At 37.6% G+C, this 26,671-nt stretch overlaps 1 protein-coding gene across 3 annotated transcripts; it reads left to right on the forward strand.

The window, feature by feature from the left end:
• Positions 1–15,421: 15,421 nt before the first annotated feature.
• Positions 15,422–24,748, forward strand: LOC105156364 (zinc finger protein BRUTUS). 3 transcript variants are annotated; one of them, XM_011072477.3, is made up of 15 exons: positions 15,687–15,827; positions 17,226–17,416; positions 17,561–17,633; positions 18,485–18,679; positions 18,761–19,104; positions 19,550–19,772; positions 20,046–20,214; positions 20,321–21,541; positions 21,675–21,846; positions 21,960–22,166; positions 22,257–22,394; positions 23,035–23,269; positions 23,380–23,439; positions 24,187–24,258; positions 24,342–24,748. In XM_011072477.3, the coding sequence occupies exons 4-15, from the start codon at positions 18,569–18,571 to the stop codon at positions 24,471–24,473; spliced, it is 3,084 nt and encodes a 1,027-aa protein (XP_011070779.1). In that variant the 5' UTR covers positions 15,687–15,827; positions 17,226–17,416; positions 17,561–17,633; positions 18,485–18,568; the 3' UTR covers positions 24,474–24,748. The 3 variants fall into 3 exon arrangements, with proteins under 3 accessions (XP_011070778.1, XP_011070779.1, XP_020547517.1); XM_011072476.3 differs by lacking the exon at positions 17,561–17,633 and having other exon boundaries at positions 15,422–15,827; positions 17,207–17,416; XM_020691858.2 differs by lacking the exon at positions 17,561–17,633.
• The last annotated feature ends 1,923 nt before the right edge of the window (positions 24,749–26,671 follow it).

Raw genomic sequence — 26,671 nt, forward strand, 5'->3', positions numbered from 1 at the left:
ATACACCCCGCACACACACACCACACACTCACTCGCACACACATACACACACACTGCACACACACACACACCCTGCACACACATATACACACCCCGCACATGCACACACACACACACCACACCCCGCATACGCACACACACACCCCACACACACACTCAGACACACACACCGCACACGCACACACACTCACACACACACATACACACCCCGCACATGCACACACACACACACCCCGCATACGCACACACCCTGCACACACACATACACACCACGCACATGCACACACACACACACCACACCCCGCATACGCACACACACACCCCACACACACACTCACACACACACACACACACACACACCCCGCATACGCACACACACACACACCCCACACACACCCCCACACACACTCACACACACACACACATACCCTGCACACACACACACGCACCCTGCATACGCACACACACAAAAAAAAGACACACAGACAAGGAAATGAAAAAGCCGGAACAAGGAGGCGACATCATTCTACAAAATTTCTCAAGTTTGTGGTCGATAAGATTGAAAAAAAAATACAGTAGTTGATTAGAATATATAAAAATATAATACTAGACATCATGATCTCAACAGAAACCTGCTAAACTAAATCATTATTTTCAAATAGGTTGATCCAGAAACTGGATAATATTAATCACAAAATCATTGCACTAATAAAATTACATAAATAAAACACAATGAGAAATGCTGCAAACCTTCTTTTCTCCAATAATAGCAATGGGTTCAAAGGAGTAGCAATAGTTAACCTGTTCTTGATGCCCACAGACAGGCTTCCCCCAAAGCATCGAATAACAACCAACAACTAAAACAACTTTAAACTCTATAAAATTCCAAAGCATTACTACAATTTTCACCTAACAGGACCGATCACATGTCGTAATCACACATAGCATACTCTGTAAATATCAGAATTTTTAATTCTTACAACTAGAACAACAACGCAATTAAAATGGTACATTACATGAAACTGAAAAATAGCAAATGCGCCAAACTAATGCATTATCCACTAAGCTAAATCAATTCAAGACCACTCTTGCTAACGAGATATGTTGAAAGGAAAAAAGAAGAGGGACAATGCGCTCTCTCCTGCCCTGTTATTGCACTTCATTTCAATAAATACTCATTTATATCAGGTAAACAAAAATGAAATACACATCTATGCAAACACACAAAATGCTACAAAGGACATAAATAAACCACAAATACACACAATACCCGTAATGATCATAAAATATTGCGGAACTATGGTGACATCCTGCACGAGAAAAAGGGTTGTATAGATAGAAATGAATACTTAGAAATTGAAGAAGAATGACTAATGTAACAAGACGCACATGGCATTCGTTGGCGCAGAAGATAAAAGAGACACCTCACTTCTTCTATGTTCAAAATGGAAGTAAACATGTTCTACCGTGACACACACACACACACGCACACACATACACACACACCCCGCATGCACACCCCCCCCCCCCCCACACACACCCCCACACACACCGCACATGCACACACACAACACACACACAAAACCCGCACACGCACACGCACGCACACACACACACACACCGCACACGCACACACACACCCCGCACACACACACCACACACTCACTCACTCACACACACACACACCGCACACACACACACACACACACACACACACACCCGGCATACGCACACACACACCCCACACACACACACACACCGCACACACTCACACACACCCACACCCACACACACCGCACACACACACACACACCGCACACGCACACACACACACACATACACCCACACACACTCACACACACACATACACACCCCGCACATGCACACACACACACACACCACAACCCGCATACGCACACACACACCCCACACACACACTCACACACGCACACACACACACACACACACCGCATACGCACACACACACACACCCCACACACACTTCCACACACACACACATACCCTGCACACACACACGCACCCTGCATACGCACACACACAAAAAAAAGACACAGACAAGAAAATGAAAAAGCCGGAACAAGGAGGCAACATCATTCTATAAAATTTCTCAAGTTTGTGGTCGATAAGATTGAAAAAAAAATACAATAGTTGATTAGAATATATAAAAATATAATCCCGGACATCATGATCTCAACAGAAACCTGCTAAACTAAATCATTATTTTCAAATAGGTTGATGCAGAAACTGGATAATATTAATCACAAAATCATTGCACTAATAAAATTACATAAATAAAACACAATGGGAAATGCTGCAAACCTTCTTTTCTCCAATAATAGCAATGGGTTCAAAGGACTAGCAATAGTTAACCTGTTCTTGATGCCCACAGACAGGCTTCCCCCAAAGCATCGAATAGCAACCAACAACTAAAACAACTTTAAACTCTATAAAATTCCAAAGCATTACTACAATTTTCACCTAACAGGACCGATCACATGTCGGAATCACACATAACATACTCCGTAAATATCAGAATTTTTAATTCTTACAACTAGAACAACAACGCAATTAAAATGGTACATTACATCAAACTGAAAAATAGCAAATGCTCCAAACTAATGCATTGTCCACTAAGCTAAATCAATTCAAGACCACTCTTGCTAACGAGATATGTTGAAAGGAAAAAAGAAGAGGGACAATGCGCTCTCTCCTGTCCTGTTATTGCACTTCATTTCAATAAATAATCATTTATATCAGGTAAACAAAAATGAAATACACATCTATGCAAGCACACAAAATGCTACAAATGACATAAATAAACTACAAAGACACACAATACCAGTAATGAGCATAAAATATTGCGAAACTATGGTGACATCCTGCACGAGAAAAACGGTTGTGTAAATAGAAATGAAGACTTAGAAATTGAAAAAGAATGACTGATGTAACAAGACGCACATGGCATTCGTTGGCGCAGAAGATAAAAGAGACACCTCACTTCTTCTATGTTCAAAATGGAAGTAAACATGTTCTACCGTGGCACACACACACACACGCACACATACACACACACACCCCACATGCACACCCCCCCCCCACACACACCCCACACACACCGCACATGCACACACACACACACATAACCCGCACACGCACACGCACACGCAAGCACACACCGCACTCGAGCGCACACACACACACACACACCGCACACGCACACATACACCCCGCACACACACACCACACACTCACTCGCACACACATACACACACACCGCACACACACACATACACACACTGCACACACACACACACACACACACCCGGCATACGCACAAACACACCCCACACACACACACACCCGGCATACGCACAAACACACCCCACACACACACACACACCGCACACACTCACACACACCCACACACACACACAGCACACACGCATACAAACACCCACACACACTCACACACACACATACACACCCCGCACATACACACACACACTCACACACACACACACACACCGCACACGCGCAAACACACACACATACACGCACCCTGCATATGCACACACACACAAAAAAAAAGACACTCGGATAAGGAAATGAAAAAGTCGGAACCAGGAGGCTACATCATTCTACAAAATTTCTCAAGTTTATGATCGATAAAATTGAAACAGAAATACAGTAGTTGATTAGAATATATAAAAATATAATCCTGGACATCATGATCTCAACAGAAATCTGCTAAACTAAATCATTATTTTCAAATAGGTTGATCCAGAAACTGAATAATATTAATCACAAAATCATTGCACTAATAAAATTACATAAACAAAACACAATGGCAAATGCTGCAAACCTTCTTTGCTCCAATAATAGCAATGGGTTCAAAGGAGTAGCAATAGTTAACCTGTTCTTGATGCCCACAGACAGGCTTCCCTCAAAGCATCGAATAGCAACCAACAACTAAAACAACTTTAAACTCTATAAAATTCCAAAGCATTACTACAATTTTCACCTAACAGGACCGATCACATGTCGTAATCACACATAGCATACTCCATATATATCAGAATTCTTAATTCTTACAACTAGAACAACAACGCAATTAAAATGGTACATTACATCAAACTGAAAAATAGCAAATGCGCCAAACTAATGCATTGTCCACTAAGCTAAATCAATTCAAGACCACTCTTGCTAACGAGATATGTTGAAAGGAAAAAAGAAGAGGGACAAAGCGCTCCTCCTGTCATGTTATTGCACTTCATTTCAATAAATACTCATTTATATCAGGCAAACAAAAATGAAATACACATCTATGCAAACACACAAAATGCTACAAAGGACATAAATAAACCATAAAGACACACAATACCCGTAATGAACATAAAATATTGCGAAACTAAGGTGACATCCTGCACGAGAAAACGGGTTGTGTAGATAGAAATGAATACTTAGAAATTGAAGAAGAATGACTAATGTAACAAGACGCACATGGCATTCGTTGGCGCAGAATATAAAAAAGACACCTCACTTCTTCTAAGTTCAAAATGGAAGTAAACATGTTCTACCGTGACACACACACACACACATACACACACACCCCGCATGCACACCCCCCCACACACACCCCTACACACACCGCACATGCACACACACACACACACACAAACAAAACCCGCACACGAACACGCACACGCACGCACACACACACACACACACACCGCACACGCACACACACACCCCGCACACACACACCACACACTCACTCACACACACACACACACACCGCACACACACACACACTGCACACACACACACACACGGCATACGCACACACTCACACACACCCACACACACACACACCGCACACGCACACACACACACACCGCACATGCACACACACACCCCGCACACACACACACACACCGCACACACACACACACACTGCACACACAAACACACCCGGCATACGCACACACACACCCCCCCACACACACACACAGCACACACTCACACACACCCACACACACACACACCGCACACGCACACAAACACACACATAAACCCACACACACTCACACACACACACACACCCCGCACATGCACACACACACACACCACACACGCACACGCACACACACACACACACACACACACACCGCATACGCAGACACACACACACCCCACACACACCTCCACACACACTTACACACACACACACATACCCTGCACACACACACACAACCTGCATACGCACACACACAAAAAAAAAGACACACAGACAAGGAAATGAAAAAGTCAGAACAAGGAGGCGACATTATTCTACAAAATTTCTCAAGTTTGTGGTCGATAAGATTGAAAAAAAAATACAGTAGTTGATTAGAATATATAAAAATATAATCCTGGACATCATGATCTCAACAGAAACCTGCTAAACTAAATCATTATTTTCAAATAGGTTGATGCAGAAACTGGATAATATTAATCACAAAATCATTGCACTAATAAAATTACATAAATAAAACACAATGGGAAATGCTGCAAACCTTCGTTTCTCCAATAATAGCAATGGGTTCAAAGGAGTAGCAATAGTTAACCTGTTCTTGATGCTCACAGACAGGCTTCCCCCAAAGCATCGAATAGCAACCAACAACTAAAACAACTTTAAACTCTATAAAATTCCAAAGCATTACTACAATTTTCACCGAACAGGACCGATCACATGTCGTAATCACACATAGCATACTCCGTAAATATCAGAATTTTTAATTCTTACAACTAGAACAACAATGCAATTAAAATGGTACATTACATCAAACTGAAAAATAGCAAATGCGCCAAACTAATGCATTGTCCACTAAGCTAAATCAATTCAAGACCATTCTTGTTAACGAGATATGTTGAAAGGAAAAAAGAATAGGGACAATGCGCTCTTTCCTGTCCTGTTATTGCACTTCATTTCAATAAATACTCATTTATATCAGGTAAACAAAAATGAAATACACATCTATGCAAGCACAAAAAATACTACAAAGGACATAAATAAACTACGAAAGACACACAATACCTGTAATGAGCATAAAATATTGCGAAACTATGGTGACATCCTGCACGAGAAAAAGGGTTGTGTAAATAGAAATGAAGACTTAGAAATTAAAAAAGAATGACTAATGTAACAAGACGCACATGGCATTCGTTGGCGCAGAAGATAAAAGAGACACCTCACTTCTTCAATGTTCAAAATGGAAGTAAATATGTTCTACCGTGACACACACACTCACGCACACATACACACACACCCCACATGCACACACACCCCCACACACACCCCCACACACACCGCACATGCACACTCACACACACACACATAACCCGCACACGCACACGCACACGCACACACACACCGCACTCGAGCGCACACACACACACACCGCACATGCACACATACACCCCGCACACACACACCACACACTCACTCGCACACACATACACACACACCGCACACACACACACACACTGCACACAAACACACACACACACCCGGCATACGCACACACACCCCCCACACACACACACACCGCACACACTCACACACACCCACACCCACACACACACACACCACACACGCACACACACACACACATACCCCGCATACGCACACACACACACACACCCCGCATACGCACACACTCACACACACACACACACACGCACCCTGCATACGCACACACACACAAAAAAACAGACACACAGACAAGGAAATGAAAAAGCCGGAACAAGGAGACTACATCATTCTACAAAATTTCTCAAGTTTGTGGTCGATAAAATTGAAAAAGAAATACAGTAGTTGATTAGAATATATAAAAGTATAATCCTGGACATCATGATCTCAACAGAAACCTGCTAAACTAAATCATGATTTTCAAATAGGTTGATCCAGAAACTGAATAATATTAATCACAAAATCATTGCACTAATACAATTACATAAATAAAACACAATGGGAAATGCTGCAAACCTTCTTTGCTCCCATAATAGCAATGGGTTCAAAGGAATAGCAATAGTTAACCTGTTCTTGATGCCCACAGACAGGCTTCCCCCAAAGCATCGAATAGCAACCAACAAGTAAAACAACTTTAAACTCAATAAAATTCCAAAGCATTACTACAATTTTCACCTAAAAGGACCGATCACATGTCGGAATCACACATAGCATACTCCATATATATCATAATTCTTAATTCTTACAACTAGAGCAACAACGCAATTAAAATGGTACATTACATCAAACTGAAAAATAGCAAATGCGCCAAACTAATGCATTGTCCACTAAGCTAAATCAATTCAAGACATCTCTTGCTAACGAGATATGTTGAAAGGAAAAAAGAAGAGGGACAATGCGCTCTCTCCTGTCTTGTTATTACAATTCATTTCAATAAATACTCATTTATATCAGGTAAACAAAAATGAAATACACATCTATGCAAACACACAAAATGCTACAAAGGACATAAATAAACCACAAAGACACACAATACCCGTAATGAGAATAAAATATTGCGAAACTATGGTGACATCCTGCACGAGAAAAAGGGTTGTGTAGATAGAAATGAAGACTTAGAAATTGAAGAAGAATGACTAATGTAACAAGACGCACATGGCATTCGTTGGCGCAGAAGATAAAAGAGACACCTCACTTCTTCTATGTTCAAAATAGAAGTAAACATGTTCTACCATGGCACACACACACACACGCACACCCCGCATGCACACCCCCCCCCACACACCCCCACACACACCGCACATGCACACACACACACACACAAAACCCGCACACGCACACGCACACGCACGCACACACACACACACACACCGCACACGCACACACACACCCCGCACACACACACCACACACTCACTCACTCACACACACACACACACACCGCACACACACACACACACACTGCACACACACACACACACCCGGTATACGCACACACACACCCCACACACACACACACACACCGCACACACTCACACACACCCACACACACACACATACACCCCCACACACTCACACACACACATACACACCCCGCACATGCACACACACACACACCACACTCCACATACGCACACACACACCCCACACACACACTCACACACACACACACACACCGCACACGCACACGCACACACACACACACACACACCGCATACGCACACACACACACACCCCACACACACCCCCCCACACACACTCACACACACACACACATACCCTGCATACGCACACACACAAAAAAAAGACACACAGACAAGGAAATGAAAAAGCCGGAACAAGGAGGCGACATCATTCTACAAAATTTCTCAAGTTTGTGGTCGATAAAATTGAAAAAGAAATACAGTAGTTGATTAGAATATATAAAAATATAATCTTGGACATCATGATCTCAACAGAAACCTGCTAAACTAAATCATGATTTTCAAATAGGTTGATCGAGAAACTGGATAATATTAATCACAAAATCATTGCACTAATACAATTACATAAATAAAACACAATGGGAAATGTTGCAAACCTTCTTTGCTCCAATAATAGCAATGGGTTCAAAGGAGTAGCAATAGTTAACCTGTTCTTGATGCCCACAGACAGGCTTCACTCAAAGCATCGAATAGCAACCAACAAGTAAAACAACTTTAAACTCAATAAAATTTCAAAGCATTACTACAATTTTCACCTAACAGGACCGATCACATGTCGGAATCACACATAGCATACTTCGTAAATATCAAAATTCTTAATTCTTACAACTAGAACAACAACGCAATTAAAATGATACATTACATCAAACTGAAAAATAGCAAATGCGCCAAACTAATGCATTGTCCACTAAGCTAAAGTGGTTTTCATCAAGAAGCTCACCAACCACCAAATTAAAGATTGAATAGGGCACACTTAGCAGTAGTTTAGAGGAACCTTAAAAGCACAAGACATATCACCCACTACAGAAGCTAGTTCTCTTCATGGCGATGTTTCCTGCTCTTCTTCTCAGACCGCTTCTTGCCCCTACCCATTCGCGAATCATCTGAAGCATTGATGTCGGAATCAGAGTCTGTATATACCTTCCTGCTCCTCCTTTTATGCTGCAGATTTGCAAAATCATCAGAAAAATCATCATCTGTGACTCTTCCTCCTCCTCTTCTCCTTCCTAATCTTCCTCTTTCTTCGCATGCACTTCAATTCCTACAATTTATACCTGCAATACCTGATTCAGAAAAATACTTTAAATTCCTTCAAAAGAAAAATAAAAAAAAATAGAAAAGTACCTTCAAGGTAATCCAACTACCAATACTGCTCAAAAGCAACATGAGATTAGAAAGTAAACTAAAATCCAAAATGTTATGAATACATGGAATGGTTAACAGAAAGCAATTAGCACTGGCTAAGCGTTGTATTTACTAAGGCATTTCAGCAAAAGCCCAAGCGACAAGAAACATAAATCACACAAGACGCCTCAACCTTTAACAAAGTTAGCATAAAAACTTGTAATGAATTTTGATTACTTCATGAAACTTACCTCTCTTCCAAAAAGTTAAAGCTAGTGTATCCTTCCAGTAAAGGAATCATACACTTTCTAAAGAAGAGCCGCAAGAACAGCTGTGCCATTTATCAAGCAACAACACAAATTTAACAACTTATAGGCCTAATATCCTGGTTTCTGCAATACCAAAACCACATTACTAGTAAAACTGTTACCATTCAAATATGTATGAATATGCTCATAAGTATCTGAAGGCAGAAAAATAACAGAAACTTGGGCAGGTGAATGATTAGTTCTATACCTAATAAACAGTAAACCGCATGTAAGCGCAAGCATGAGTCAAGCATTAGCTACAGCATATATAACTGATTAATTTTTCCTGAGCAAAAAGACCATTCTCCCTCTTCCATGTGAGTACCCAAAAATCAAGGTGATGCTATAGAAACTACCATTTGATTCAAATGTGAAAATTATAGAGACCGCTATTAGCAGGACGAAATCAAAATGGCTAAACAGACTAAAGTCAGGGTTCAAAACCACAACATTTTGTAGTGGTCACTGGCAACCAATTCAAGAATTGGTTAGCAGATCATAACCACCTAAGGCATTTATCAGATTTTATCAATCCTCCTCTAATTTTCTCTCACTATAACCCCTCTAGTAAATTAAATCAATCTAAGACCACTCTTGCTAACGAGATATGCTGAAAGGAAAAAAGAAGAGGGATAATGCGCTCTCTCCTGTCCTGTTATTGCACTTCATTTCAATAAATACTCATTTATATCAAGTAAACAAAAATGAGAATACACATCTATGCAAGCACACAGAATGCTACAAAGGACATAAAAAAAAACCACAAAAACACACAATACCTATAATGAGCATAAAATATTGCGAAACTATGGTGACATCCTGCACGAGAAAAAAGATTGTGTAGATAGAAATGAAGACTTAGAAATTGAAGAAAAATAACTAATGTGTAACAAGGCGCACATGGCATTCGTTGGCGCAGAAGATAAAAGCAACACCTCACTTCTTCTATGTTCAAATGGAAGTAAACATATTCTACCGTGACACACACACACACACGCACACATACACACACACCCCACATGCACACCTCCCCCCCCACACACACCGCACATGCACACACACACATAACTTGCACACGCACACGCATGCACACACCGCACTCGAGCGCGCACACACACACCCCCCGCACACGCACACGCACACACACACCCCCTGCACACACACACACACACCACACACTCACTCACTCACACACACACACACCGCACACGCACACGCACACGCACACACTACACACACACACACACACCCCACACACACACACACACCCCGCACACACACACACACACCGTACACGCGCACACACACACATACACCCATCATACGCACACACACACACCACACACGCACTCACACACACACACACACCCCGCATACGCACACACACACACCCCCCACACACACACCACACACGCACTCACACACACACACACACATCCTGCACACACACGCGCACCCTACATATGCACACACACACACAAAAAAAAGACACACAGACAAGGAAATAAAAAAGTCGGAACAAGGAGGTGACATCATTCAACAAAATTTCTCAAGTTTGTGGTTGATAAAATTGAAAAAGAAATATAGTAGTTGATTAGAATATTTAAAAATATAATCCTGGACATCATGATCTCAACAAAATGCACATGGCATTCGTTGGCGCAGAAGATAAAAGCAACACCTCACTTCTTCTATGTTCAAAATGGAAGTAAACATGTTCTACCGTGACACATACACACACACACACCGCACATGCACACACACACACCACACACACATCCATAACCCACACACGCACACACACACACACACACACACACACCGCACTCGGGCGCACACACACACACACACACACACACCCAAACACACAAAAAAATAAAAGATATACTGACAAGGAAATGGAAAAGCCGGACCAAGGAGGCGACATCATTCAACAAAACTTCTCAAGTTTATGGTCGATAAAATTAAAAAAGAAATGCAGTAGTTGATTAGAACATATAAAAATATATTCCTGGACATCATGATCTCAATAGAAACCTGCTACACCAGATTATGATTTTCAAAGAGGTTGATCCAGAAACTGGATAATATTAATCACAAAATCATTGCCTTAGATTAATGCACTCTCTCCTGTTCTGTTATTGCACTTCATTTCAATAAATACTCATTCATATCAGGTAAACAAAAATAAAAATACACATCTATGCAACCACTCAAAAATGCTACAAATGTCATAAATAGACCACAAAGACACACAATACCCGTAATGAGCATAAAATATTGCGAAACTATGGTGACATTTTGTAAAAAAAGATTGTGTAGATAGAAATGAAGACTTAGAAATTGGAGAATGGCAATGTAACAAGACGCACATGGCATACATTGGCGCAAAAGATAAAAGTAACACCTTACTTCTTCTATGTTCAAAATAGAAGTAAAATATGTTCTACCGTGACATACATACACATGCACACGCACACACACCCCACACTCGCACACCCCCCCTCCCCATACACACCCCGCACACGCACACACACACACACACACACCGCACATGCACACGCACACACACATACACACAGCCCACACACACACACACTCACACACACACAAAAAAAAAAAAGACACAAAGATAAGGAAATGAAAAAGCCAGAACAAAAAGGGGGCATCATTCAGCAAAACTTTTCAAATTTGTGGTCGATAAAATTGAAAAAGAAATGAGCATAAAATGTGGCAAAAGTAAGGTGACATCCTACACGAGAAAAATGTTTATGTGGATTGAAATGAAGACTTAGAAATTGTAGTACCACAGCAAATGTAACAAGACGCAGATAACATTCGTTGGCGTAGATGATAAAAGCAATACCTCACTTCTTCTATGTTCAAAATGGAAGTAAAACATGTTCTACCGTAATATAGCTAGTTTGTACAATCATCAAGAACTACCTTTTTATTCAATGTAAATAATTTATAATAATATTTTATTGCAATTACACCCTCTTAATTATATATATCTATATATATTACAGTTACTTTCTTACACGTATAAAATAGTATTAGGATTTCTTTTTAAATGATTTATACACAATGTTAAATGATGAGTAAAATTAAAAGTTTATATAGTTTTTTTTTTCGGCATTTTTTTTTCAAACACTAACGAAAGGAGTGGAGTTTTAAATAGAGAATTCTTAAAGGAGGTGTAAATATTAAATTTTTTTTGGGGGAAATATATAATTTTACATATTTAAAGGATTTTAAGTGTATTTGACCTAAAAACTAATCATATCCACGTTAATTTTCATAGAACATGACGAGGCGAATTGAGCATGCGTACTCTAATTGACTTTTCCAAGTGTACAATGTACATTAGTTTTTGACTTATTGATGTTTTCTTCTTCCTGTTTTGTTGTCCCCTTTCCCTCTTTAGTTTTGTGGGGGGTTCTGACTGCAGTTTGACTATTCCATTCTCCTTTCAAAAGACAAAGTAAAATTGGGTTGTATTTTAAAGGTAATATTTAAATTCGAGAGAATAATTAAAAAATAATAGTTTAAATTTATCTATGTTACATAGATTTGAAATTACCACAAATAAATAGGAATCCAAGAATTTAAGATGTATTACACTATACAATTATTTAAATAAATTAAATGAATTTTTATATTAAGAAATTTGTAATTCTTGATTCTAAATTCCATTAGCTTAAAAACAACCATGGTTTAAACTTTAAAGCTATCAACCATCAGAAATTTTAAACCATCGGCTTTGATGTTGATCAAAATCTTTAGCACTATGAATTTATAGTTTGAATGAAAATATTATATTTCGGAGAAAAAGATCAAGAGATAAGTAAAATGAGCTTTATTTTTTTGTATTCTATTTGGATTGATAAATTTAAGGGTTAATTATACTTATTTTTTTTATATTATAAAATTATTTTTTTATTTTTAAATTACACTTACACTCTCTTCAAAAGTTCTCTTTCCTTTAAAATTTGAACAAAAAATGTTGACGTAAACAAAAAAAGTTATATAAAATTTCAACTTTACCCATTATTTAACATTATATATATTCTTATCTTAAAAAAAAGATAAATATGATATATATAATATGAAGTGAGATTAACATCATTACATTTTTCCTTCATAAGTGCAAAATTATTACATAAAAATGTTAAATGATTGGTAAAATTGAAAACTTATGTAATTTTTTTCTGCTTATGTTAGCATTATTCGCTCAAATCCTAACAAAAGATGATCAGTGTAAATAGTAAATTTTTGAAGGGATCGTAAATGTAATTTCAAAAGTTATTTGAGGGAAGTATAATTTCTTGTTTTTAGAGGAAGTTTACGTGTAATTAACCCTAAATTGAAAGTTAAAAATTTTGAATTCATCACCACCATTTCTTTTGAATTTTGTTAGGATATTTTCAAAAATGGGATCTAGGAAAATCGGCATTCCATGTATTAAGGTAAGGCTCAATGTAATTGAGTTGCATTTAGAATTAGACAGTCCGTCAGCAACTTTCTTTAATATCACTAACAGTTGAAGAATACAAGCTATACTAAATGATGTGCCTTGCAACTTATTCAGCATTGAGATATTGAGATTTATAAGCTACTCAAATTCCTTAGTTTCAATCAATGTGGGACGCTTGTTTATATTATTACCCTCCAAATGAGGGGTTTGGGACGGACACATGACCTTATTTTAATTTACGATACCAAATAATATAGCTTGCAACTCAATTGACGCCCCATTATACAAGATATTATACATTCTAATTTCGTATGAACTTCACAATTTTATCTACAAAAAGAGATAGCCATATCACATACCCCAAATTTAAAACGAAACTCCTATTTTATAGGCGTGAATAAGGTATCCAAGATATTTGTTGTTCTCAAAATAGAAAGTGTGTAGAATATTATACAAAGTGATTGGAATATGAGAGAAATGTTCACATGCGATTCTCAGCCATTTCCCCACGTTAAAATATAATTGTTAGGAAAATGGCTTGATGCAAGGTTGTAGGATCTTCTATCATATTTTGGTATCGATAAATAATAACATATTATTTTTATTCAATTACTTAAACATGATGATAACGGGTGAAATTTTAAATTATTTATCAAATTTAAAATTTTTCTTATTTAAATTATTAATCTCAATAATATTATCCATTTTTCATCTTATAACTACAAATAACTAAATCATACACCTACTATGTGATCTATTATTTATTTAATTGACCAACATGACATGGATCATGTAAAAATCAAATAGAGTTTATAATTATAATTGTAATTATATTTACAAAATCGGATATTATAAATAAATTTAGTATGCTCGTGGCATATAAATTTGCAATTAAGGGGTTTACCTATTTATGGAGTCCCGTCTCTTCATTTCCCTCGCAAAGCATATTTTTCAAATAAATTATAAAATAATAAGAAATATAATTAAATAATATCTCATTAAAAAAATATCAATCGCATCGTAACTACATCACTTGTAGTAACATAATTTTTGTTATGATATAATTATATATATAATTAAAAATAATAAATATATTATAATATATAAATAATTATATATTTAATAGAATTCGAAACCATGAAGTAGACAATTGTTGGGGACATTGGAGAAACCTCTACCATCGCTTGGCCGACGTGTTCCATTACCGTCACGTCAAAACCCCTTTGAATCTCCCTCTCCACGTGTCCAACTATAAATAGCTTCCTCATTGGCCTTTATCCATCACAATTTCGGGCTCTTATTTCATTTCTCGTCACGTAAAATAAATGAATTTCTAGAGAGAGAAAATTCCAGACCAGGGGGGAAAGTGTCTAAACAAAAAGGATTCTGTGTGCATAGATGGCGACGCCGGAGATACAGAATGCCGGCTTTTCGGTGATGGCAGCGGCACCGGCGGCTGCTCCGGTTGATCAGAGCAGTCACTCGGCTGCGGCGCTGAGTGTTTCCTCGCCAATTCGATTTTTTTTGTTCTTTCATAAGGCTATTCGTAGCGAGCTGGACGGAATTCATCGGTCGGCAATGGCTTTGGCCACGAATGGAAGTGGAGGTGATATCAAGCAGTTGATGGAGAAGTGGCATTTCTTGCGCTCGATTTACAAGCACCACTCCAATGCAGAGGATGAGGTTGTGCGCTTGTGTTTTATGTCGAAAGTGGATGTGTTTTTGCTGCTAATTGTACTTTACTGAGTTGTTTCTCTACTAAAATTTGGTTCGAATTTTCACTTCGTTGATCTATTTGGAGCATTCATAGCATTTTAGCGAAATTTAAATTAGGTGTTTGTTTTATTGGTTTTATTTATCTGTGAATTATCTATTTCTTATCGTTACTTCACCTCTATATGCTCTTTCCCAGAAATTGAACACAATTAAAGAAGGCAATCAAGACATGATCGTTTTTCTAAATAGCTGCAAGTTAGTCTTTTCTTCCTCCAACCTTGTAGGAAAAGTTTGATGGTTTCATTTAAAAGAAATGGACAAAATTTTGAAGAGCTCCTTGACTAGTACAGGGTGTCGGACCTCTGTGGACATGTTGCAGGTTAACCCTTAAAAGTGTGTGACAAAATTTTTGATTACCGGTGCATTCAATTTTTTTTTTTCTATTTTTTTGTTTTTGTTCAGGGTGAATAGCAATTTAATCCCTATGAAAAAAATAGAGCAATTTACCCTCCTATACTTTTTAAAATGAAGCAATTTACCTCCCTATATAGGGAGGTAAATTGCTTCATTTTAAATAATATAGGGAGGTAAATTGTTGTATTTTAAAAAAATATAGGGAGGTAAATCGCTATTTGTTTTTTCATAAGGGGTAATTTGCTCATTTGCGATATCACAAGGGGGTTGCTTGCATTTTTCCCTTTTTGTTTCTCTGTTTTATTATACAATAAAACCAGAACGTATGTCATGTCTTGTGAACAATTATACTTACAGGCATGTATGGTGGGTGGCTGGGGTGCATGCTGTTCTAGTGGAGCATGCTAGTGAAAGAATGATTATCGATCTGTATCTAGTTTGATAGAATCTAGAAGGAAGTTTATGACTTTAGGTTGACAGGAAAATCTAATGGTAGTGTCTTAGATCAGATTGTTGTATGGCAATGGTTATCGTAATTTCGCATTGTATTATATACTCTGGAAATCTGATGAGCTCTTCGTATTAATGCATCTTTTAGTATTAGTTTTAGTTCCTGTATTGATTTTACAGTGGCTAAGTTCTCTTGTCTCTCCACTATATTTTAACCCCATAGTGGAACTTCAAGGTCTGCAAAAGAGCGTATTGTTTTAATATACCAAGATGCTGTAAAGATTTCAGACAAGGTCCATGCAGATTCTCACCCTTGCTTTACTTTTTTTTATCAAGAATTGTTGAGCTATGTTGAGTCAATTGAGTAGCATCTCATGTGCGTCGAATCTACTTTCCTCTTACTTTAGCTAACTGATCTCTTTGTATAATAAGAGGAATGTGTGTAGCAAATATTATAAAATCATTCATAATGTTAATGGCAGGTTATCTTTCCTGCGCTAGATATCCGTGTAAAGAATGTTGCAAAGACTTATTCCCTTGAGCATGAGGGTGAGAGTCTGCTTTTTGATCAGTTGTTCTCACTGCTGGACAATGACAAGAGAAATGAAGAAAGCTATAAGAGAGAGTTGGCGTCTTGTACAGGAGCACTGCAAACATCCATCAGTCAGCATATGTCCAAGGAAGAGGAGCAGGTTTAGTTTTTACTTTTTCTTGATTTCCTTGTCTTCTGAGAACATTTTTTTTTTTAATTTTATTGTAGAGTAGTCTATCTAAAGAATCTTGGTAAGCAAAAGCAGAACCTGATTGTTGCATGCTTTGCTCATGGTCTCTTGCAGGATTTATGAACCATTCCTTCTGCTGCTATGAAAGTAGTATGATATATTTATCACGGTAGTAGGATCTTGCTAGGTGAGTTGTTTTTCTAGATAGATAGGCAGGCTGCTTGCACAGTTCTCATCATAAGAAAATGTACAGGCCAGAGTCCTATAAAAGAATTCTAGAAATGGATGAAAATGTTATTATACACCAAGATGCTTGCAGCATTAGACATAAATATCTTTACCCTTTGGCTACAGCCATTCTCATCTAAAACTTCTTAGACCAATGAAGTCAAAGCAAAATGGCTTGATACATGGCACGGTATATGGGTGGGCTGCTCTGAAGGGGCCTTCTACTCTTTTCTATGCTGTGTTTCACTTGATATCTTCATCTTAAACAACTTGTGTGATGCGGAGAACATTGCAACTCGTTGTACCGGAGGTTATCTTGTAGTTTTATCTTAAGTGATTTGATGCTGCAAGAGTACAGTATTTATTTGTTCTCTACTTTCTTTTTTTTTTGTGTGTGTGTGGTTCTACTACAAATACATGTGAAGCAGAGCTTCTTGTTAATTTTCTGCTTCTACACTCCTTATCTCTGTATAATTTTTTCTTATTGTGTGGAAACCAAAAGAGTAATCATGAGATAATAAAAATATGTCTCTGGATTACACAAAGTTTCTTCTTCTATAGCTATATGGATTAAAACTTTATTATATAATGGAACTGATAGCATTAAATTTCAGTTTATCATGCCAAAATGCCAGGTCTCCACCATCCTCTGTATGAAAGGGTCTCATCAGAAAAATATATTGGAGAAAGATTTTGGATTCATTGCATTATCTTATGTCTAATGCTCAACATGGGTCTTTGATCTTTCCCATTCATATCCTAGAGAGGACAGTTCCTGGTGTTTTGATCAGGGTTTCTTTTATTCGGCAGGTCTTCCCATTGCTGAACGAGAAGTTCTCATTTGAGGAGCAGGCATCATTAGTTTGGGAATTTTTGTGCAGCATTCCTGTAAATATGATGGCAGAATTCTTGCCATGGCTTTCATCATCAATTTCACCAGATGAGCGGCTGGATATGCGTAAATGCTTGCACAGAATAATTCCTGATGAAAAGTTGCTTCAACAGGTGAGATGCCTTGACTAGAAGCACAAGCATGAAATAATCGGTAATCCTGCTATTCTGATTTGTCTTGTTTTCCTGATGAAGATTATATTTACCTGGATGGATGGGTCAAAAATGCGCAGTAAGCGTAAATGTTATGAAGATGATCCTAGACAGTCTAGTAGCTCTGCTACTCCAACTGAAAATGGACTCTGCTCCTGTGAATCTTACCAAAATGCTGAAGGAGGCATTCAGTCTGCTCAAAATGCTATCAGTTCTTCGCTATATTGTCCAATGGATGATATATTGCATTGGCATAAGGCAATCGAGAAGGAATTGAATGATATAGCCGAAGCAGCTAGAAGTATAAAATTAACTGGAGATTTCACTGATCTGTCTGCATTTAATAGGAGGCTGCAATTTATAGCTGAAGTTTGCATTTTCCATAGGTACTCATTTTCTTTTTGGGCCTCATCTGTTGGTATGTTTAAACTCCTTTGAGTAATCCAACTCTGTCTGAATTTGCACTGTTTTGTAGCTGGGGGCTGGGCTGGCATGTGATATGTTTCATAAGTAATTTTTTCCCAACCCCATTCCTCCAGGATCAGAAAGCTATTGGGAAGATTACCTTTGTCTTTTAGGTGTCTGATGGTAATAGAACTCATGTGCACAATTTGTTGACACAAGTTTTGCTTACTTATTCAACCTTACTACCATTTAGATGGTTGAACGTAGTGCAACTTTACCCAGAATTTTGACTTTGAGATTTTCTGATTTGTTGATTTATTGATTTATTATGGATGTGAAACTGCTAACTGTTGTGTCCTAATCCAAGGTTCTGGAAATTTTTCTATCATGTTGTTTGTAAATGTTGACTTAAAACTTCTGCTGCAGCATTGCTGAGGACAAAGTTATATTCCCTGCGGTAGATGCAGAAATGTCTTTTATACAGGAGCATACAGAAGAAGAGAGTGAATTTGACAAGTTCAGGTACTTGATAGAGAGTATTGAAAATGCTGGAGACAACTCGTCGGCAGATTTTTATTCAAAATTATGCTCGCAGGCTGATCACATAATGGGAACTGTGAAGAACCATTTTCGCAATGAGGAAATTAAGGTTAGTGTTCCACTGATCCTCTGTTCTCTCTGCATTTTTGCTTTAATACTTAGGTAGTATCTGCAAAATTCTGAATTCCCCTAGTCAAGCAAGTCATTTGACTTGGAATAATATCAGAGCATGTGCAAAGATCCAGCCATGAGGAATTATGTTTCCGTTCTCTAACCTTTGGCTATTTAAAAAAATATGTAATCTGGTGTTTGTGCACTCAAAATTCAATAATGGAACTTCTTTCTATGCTTCTAGATATTCACTTGTTGTACTATATTTTAGGTTCTTCCACTTGTCCGGCAGCATTTTAGCCCTGAACGGCAGCGAGAACTTCTGTATAAAAGCTTATGTGTGATGCCATTGAGATTGATCGAATGTGTCTTGCCATGGTTGGTTGGGTCAATGAGTGAAGAAGAAGCTCGTTGTTTCCTTTATAATATGCATATGGCAGGTATCATATTGGTTTCTGTTTTTTGTCTTTGGTAATGGCTTTTAACGAACTACTACTTTGTGCTGACTACAGATATGATTTATTCATAAACCATTTCAAACTGCAGCTCCAGCATCAGATGCTGCTTTGGTAACTCTGTTCTCTGGTTGGGCATGCAAAGGTTGTCCTGGAGGAATTTGTTTGTCTTCTACTTCAGTCGGTGGTTGTCCGGCAAAGGAACTGAAAGAAACCCAAGAAAATTTCGGAAGGTCTTATCGCTACTGTGCTTGTGCAAGTACGTTGAATGGAAGTACAACTTGTGGCCCAGCACGCAAGTGTGAGAAGACAATGAAGGAAAGAAACTTAGATTCTTCATTAGAAAGCGTTGCATTTTCAGGAGCAAAATCCCAAAATACTTCTCTCAGTAACCAGTCTTGTTGTGTTCCTGGTCTAGGAGTCAATAGCAATACCCTAGGGATGAACTCCCTAGCCTCTGCAAAATCTTTACGTTCTTTATCTTTTGGTGCAACTGCCCCATCTCTCAACTCCAGTCTTTTCAACTGGGAACCAGAAACTAGCTCCAGTATCAGTGGCCTCACAGCACGACCTATTGATAACATTTTTAAGTTTCACAAAGCAATTCGGAAGGATTTGGAATTTTTAGATGTTGAATCTGGGAAACTTAGTGATTGTGATGAAAGTTTCCTCAGACAATTCAGTGGTAGATTTCGTCTTTTATGGGGCTTATACAGAGCACACAGTAATGCGGAGGATGATATTGTATTCCCTGCCTTAGAATCGAAGGAAACTCTTCATAATGTTAGTCATTCTTATACTTTGGACCACAAGCAGGAGGAAGAATTGTTTGAGGATATCTCTTCTGCGCTAGCTGAACTATCTCAACTTCATGAAAATTTGAATGTAAAAGATGTGGCTGGAAATTTGAGTGAAAGTCTATCTGATTCTTCAAGTTGTGTTAATGGTTTGAAAAAATATAATGAGCTGGCAACCAAGGTTCAGGGCATGTGCAAATCTATTAGAGTGTCTTTAGATCATCACGTTATGCGTGAAGAGCTTGAGCTTTGGCCATTGTTTGATAGATATTTCTCTGTGGAGGAGCAGGACAAACTTGTTGGTCGCATAATTGGCACAACTGGAGCAGAGGTACTTCAGTCAATGCTGCCTTGGGTAACTTCTGCTCTTACTTTGGAAGAGCAAAATAAAATGATGGACACATGGAAACATGCAACCAAGAACACGATGTTTAGTGAGTGGCTTAATGAATGGTGGGAAGGAACTCCAGCTGCATCTTCACAGGAATCCACATCAGGAAATAGCACATCACAAGGTATTTGAATCCTGTTATAACTCACACTTGCTCTTTCTCAGACTTTGCCAACAGCTATGTTTGCTCTGGTAAAAATGTGTATCAATAATTTGGAAGGATGTTGCTTCATAACTGTTACTTTTGCCATTCTCAGAATATGATATACATGAATCCACGGACCAAAGTGATTATACATTTAAGCCTGGGTGGAAAGATATTTTCCGAATGAACCAAAATGAGCTTGAATCAGAGATAAGGAAGGTGTCTCGCGATTCAACTCTTGATCCACGAAGAAAAGCTTATCTTATTCAAAATCTAATGACCAGGTTCCACTTCTAACTATTCGTGGTGCTTCTGTTTCCCATCGCCATTTAATTCATGGAGCTCCTTATTAACTTTGTCCATTTAATGTACTCTTGTCACTGTAACTCTTGTTTAGTCGCTGGATAGCTTCTCAGCAATCAAAAACTGATGAAGCTGAAGATGGAGAATTGCTTGGATGTTTGCCATCGTTTCGTGATTCTGAGAAAAAGATCTTTGGATGTGAGCATTACAAAAGAAACTGCAAGCTTCGTGCTGCTTGCTGCGGGAAGTTAGTTGCATGCAGATTCTGCCATGATGAAGTCAATGACCATTCGATGGACAGGTAACATGAAGAAGTCTTGCTTTTGCATGGAATGTTTTAACTTTTAAGAGAAAGCTGAAGCTTTCTTAATGTACGTCTTTATCTTTGTAGGAAAGCAACGTCTGAAATGATGTGTATGAATTGCCTAAAAATTCAGCCAGTTGGACCAGTTTGCATAACCCCATCCTGCAATGGGCTTGCAATGGCAAAATATTACTGCAGTAGTTGCAAGTTCTTTGATGATGAACGGTAAGTTCTCGTCGTGTTTGTTTGCTTATGTGACTGTTGTACATTCTTTTAATTTGGAAGTATATTACATTACTGTTTGCAAGTAAAACTTCATTGAGAAATGTTACCTTATCCGTGATGGTTTGGATTTAATTGAAATTGTTGTTTAGTTTTTAATTAGGTGCAGTATTAAAATACTTGATAAGTTGTGAAGGAATTAATGATACCGGTCAGCCTTATAGAAAGGCATGCCTTTTGTCTTCTCACTATTTCTAAACAGAACAGGAGTGCAAGCAAGTTGAATTTTTTCTTGTTTATAGTCGGTTGCTAAATTTTGGTTTTTATTTCATTCATTAAGTAGATTTTTATAGAACAGAAGAGCCAGTGTCTCTTTCTTGGAGAACCTTCTAAGGATGTGTATGTTTCTTTTCTTTTGATATCCCTGTAAGTGTGCTCTGGCAACCTTTATCCTGGACAAGTGTGTTTAATTGTCGTGACGTCGTCAGATATATGGTACATACATGAATATATGTTTGCATGAACAAGTGAAGTGTGGATCTATGTACACAGTTAATTCAATCTTATGATATGACAACTGAGACCATAACATTTTTTCCTTATTTTCCTTTGGTTGGTTTGTTTTTTCTTTTTTTCTTTTCAGGGAAGTTTATCACTGTCCTTTCTGCAATTTATGCCGTGTGGGAAAAGGGCTTGGTATAGACTTCTTCCATTGCATGACCTGCAATTGTTGTTTGGCAATGAAACTAGTGGACCACAAGTGCAGGGAGAAAGGTCTTGAAACCAACTGCCCAATATGCTGCGACTTTTTGTTCACATCAAGTACAGCTGTGAGGGCTCTTCCCTGTGGCCATTACATGCATTCTGCTTGTTTCCAGGTCTATTCCTTTGTCCTCTTTTGCTGGACTTGGTTGGGATCTTATCATGCATACAATATTCACTGTAATGCTGCCACTTATCTCTCTCTCTCTCTCTTGCACACTACCAGGCATATGCTTGTGCGCATTACATTTGTCCTATTTGCAGCAAATCAATGGGAGATATGTCGGTAAGGATTAGCTCTACCTACCATGCTTGTGTACTGATTATGTAGCTGAAGTGAGAGTAGACAGTAGTTCCAGGGCTATCTCAGTTTCTCCTTTCAGAATTGCAAATTCTCTCATTAGCTTTTTGTGTTAGATAAGCCTTAGAATTATCTTCTTTGACAGACACAACGATCACGCTTGTATAATTCTGGACAGAAGACATAAACATCGCATCAAATTTCTAAACATTACCAGTTGTTCAAACAGATTGGAGTGGTATGTAAATGTTATAGACTTGGAAGGGAGGTCTTGGTAATTTCAAATGACGGAGAGGTGTAGTCAATAACTATACCTACTTTGAGGAGAGGTCGTTGTAGCTATTCAAGATCACAATCCACATAAAGTGAATCTCATTTTTCTGGAGAGAGATCCACACAAATTTTTGCTATGCTTCTCACTCAGTTTGATTTGCTTTGGGTGCTCAGCTCAGATGTGTCGTTCTTTTTGAGTTTGAGATACCCTGAATTTGACTTTTTATTAAACGAGTATCTTAAAGCATTTTATTCCCTGCCATATCAGACAGCCAACAGGAACACATACTTGTTTCTGGTTCGTTCTCTGTTGGTTACTGTAACTCTATTCCCGCTGTTAGCAATCAGATGACTGGATGTTCCCTTTATATGTTTCTTTGATGATCTGCTGGGCCTTTACTGTACTCTGTGCTTGCATATATTATCTATCTTATTTACTGAGAAACCTTTCACTCACAGGTCTACTTTGGCATGCTTGATGCTTTAATGGCTTCTGAAGTTCTTCCAGAAGAATACAGAAACCGGTGTCAAGTGAGCATGTCTTTCTCTTATTTTCTTTCTACAATTTACTTTGTACAACAGAATTATGAAGAAATTCAATTTTGGTTATGCAGGATATACTGTGCAATGACTGTGATAGAAAAGGAACTGCACCCTTTCATTGGCTGTATCACAAGTGTAGCTTTTGTGGGTCATACAATACCCGAGTAATTAAGGTCGATCGAGATCCTATTTGTTTGACATAGTCCACTTGGGTGAAATTTCCGTTCTTCAATCAATTCGTTTACGTGTATAAAAAGTTGGTGGTACCACGTGGGCAATTATGTAAATGCAGTTCTTATATAGCAAAATTTTGACATTTTTAGGCTGATAGATTAAGGTTTAGTTAGATCAGTTAAGACAGGGAACTGCATTCTACGTTTTCACTGCATAGCTACCGTCACTGGGTTTCGTGGATCTGCATTTACGTTTTTGTTTTTTGGTTTTTTGCTGCATAGTCACCGTCATTGGTTGTCCTGGATCTGGTAGCCTTTGATCTCTGTCCATTCCTTCTCCAGACTAACATTGATGATATGAACATTGGGTGAGGGATCTACCATTTCATTTGAAAACTCATCACCAAATTAATATGAGTTAAAACTTATCTGAATCTCGCTCATAAATAATAAACTTGATTCAAATATGCTTTTTAATCAATTTGCGACTTGAATTGAGTTTGTTTATGAGTAAAACTCAGTTATGTGTACTTGAATCTGATTTGTGTTGGTCCGAGTAAAGTTTGTTTCCACTGAAGTTGTTAATGAAATAAGCTGGAAAAAATATTTGAAGGGTTATATACACTTTGCACCCTTAGTTTATGTATAAAGTGCATTTATACTCTGAACTATAAAACGTAACAAAATAACCTCTCATGATATACTTTAATTTTTTTATGACAAAAATGTTTTTACTATTTACATCTTTAAAAGATCTATATTACCGTTATTCTCCTAATTAAATATAATTTAAATTATTATAATTTTTTTTTATCTAAAATAGACACTACTCAAAATTTATAATTTTTATATTAAGTATATTATCTGTATAAATTTACAGTTCTTTTATTTTTTTACATACTTTTTGCATGTGTTGTTATTGAACTTTATTAAAAAATAAATTATCAATACAGATTTAAAATATTACATCGAACATATATATATTGTAAAATATGCAATTATATAATATAATTAATGTATAATATTCTGTATTTTTTTAAGTAATGATATCATATAGATTTATTATGTGGACATGTAATTGAATAAAAATTTATAAGTTATATAACATACTTTTTCTATAATATTATATGCATTAAGTATTGATACATATTTACATGTACCTTTTAACATAAGTTATTTACTTTGTAAAATATATTTTCATATATTGAGCTTATAAATACTTTTTGTGTTTCATGATTTATAAAAAATTATAAATTATGAATATTATTTTTAAAATAAAATGTGAGTAAAATTTTAAACCACAAAAAATAATTTGAGGGAGATATTTTAATAAAAAATATTTTAGAAAGTAGAATAAAAAAAATAGGGATAAGTGAAAATGATGACATTTTTATCTTATCAAGCCAAATTATTTTGTCAATAGTGTTTTTGTTAACTTATATTTGAAAGTGTAAATAAAACACATAGTTCAGTATATCTAACCCTTATTTAAACGAACCTAAAAAAATGTTCAGGTCTTGTTTGGTTGGATGTGATGGTAACAGGTGGTTGTGGGCCTAACTCCTGAGGAGGACGTACTGAAAAATTCCAATCCTGAGTCCAACAGTGCTCCCTTACAAAATTTAACTGTACTTTTCCACCTTCCTACTAGTGTTGCACAGCGCTGGGAAGCCTTTCTATCATAAGAAGCACTTGCATTAAATTTCGTGAAAAGGTAAAGGAAAAGATGGGCAGATGTAGTGAGTTAAGCTGACAAAATTTGTTGAAGCTGCAAGCTGGTGACAAAAGAGGCAGTCGTAGGTTCAGTTGATATCTTCCAAAAGTAGTGCAATAACCTTTCTGCGAATTATGTTTGGGAGTTTTACTTGATTATATATTTCATAAGTTTTATAAGATATGGGGGGTTGCACAAATTGTTGAACTTTGCACTAAGCTCCCTACAAACATAACAATCAAACTATATGCCTACTGAAGATGAACATTTATTGCACATTTCTTGTGTTTTGGGAGGTTTAGTCTAACCAACTTAATATTTTGAGAAGGTGATGTGCATTTTCTCTTCTATAGGCATATAAATTTAGATGGTGTTTGAGTGGGCTTTTAAGTGGTCATGACAAATGGCGATGGTAGGTCGGGACCTTGTCTAGAAATCATCTTAAATAGGAATTCTGATTTAATTATTAGGTTTGAATTTAGGATTGAGGGATGGACTTTAACTGTATGAACTA

The sequence above is a fragment of the Sesamum indicum genome, linkage group LG2 (genome assembly GCF_026168435.1).
Source record: "Sesamum indicum cultivar Baizhima isolate 11 linkage group LG2, ASM2616843v1, whole genome shotgun sequence".
Classification (NCBI taxonomy): domain Eukaryota; kingdom Viridiplantae; phylum Streptophyta; class Magnoliopsida; order Lamiales; family Pedaliaceae; genus Sesamum; species Sesamum indicum.

Bases quoted from the DNA above. Each gene is read 5' to 3' on its own strand.
- LOC105156364 (XM_011072476.3), top strand. From the start codon at position 15,543: ATGGCGACGCCGGAGATACAGAATGCCGGCTTTTCGGTGATGGCAGCG. The intron at 19,773-20,045 runs GTTAGTGTTCCA...ACTATATTTTAG, and splicing joins TTCGCAATGAGGAAATTAAG to GTTCTTCCACTTGTCCGGCA. The intron at 24,259-24,341 runs GTGAGCATGTCT...TTGGTTATGCAG, and splicing joins AATACAGAAACCGGTGTCAA to GATATACTGTGCAATGACTG.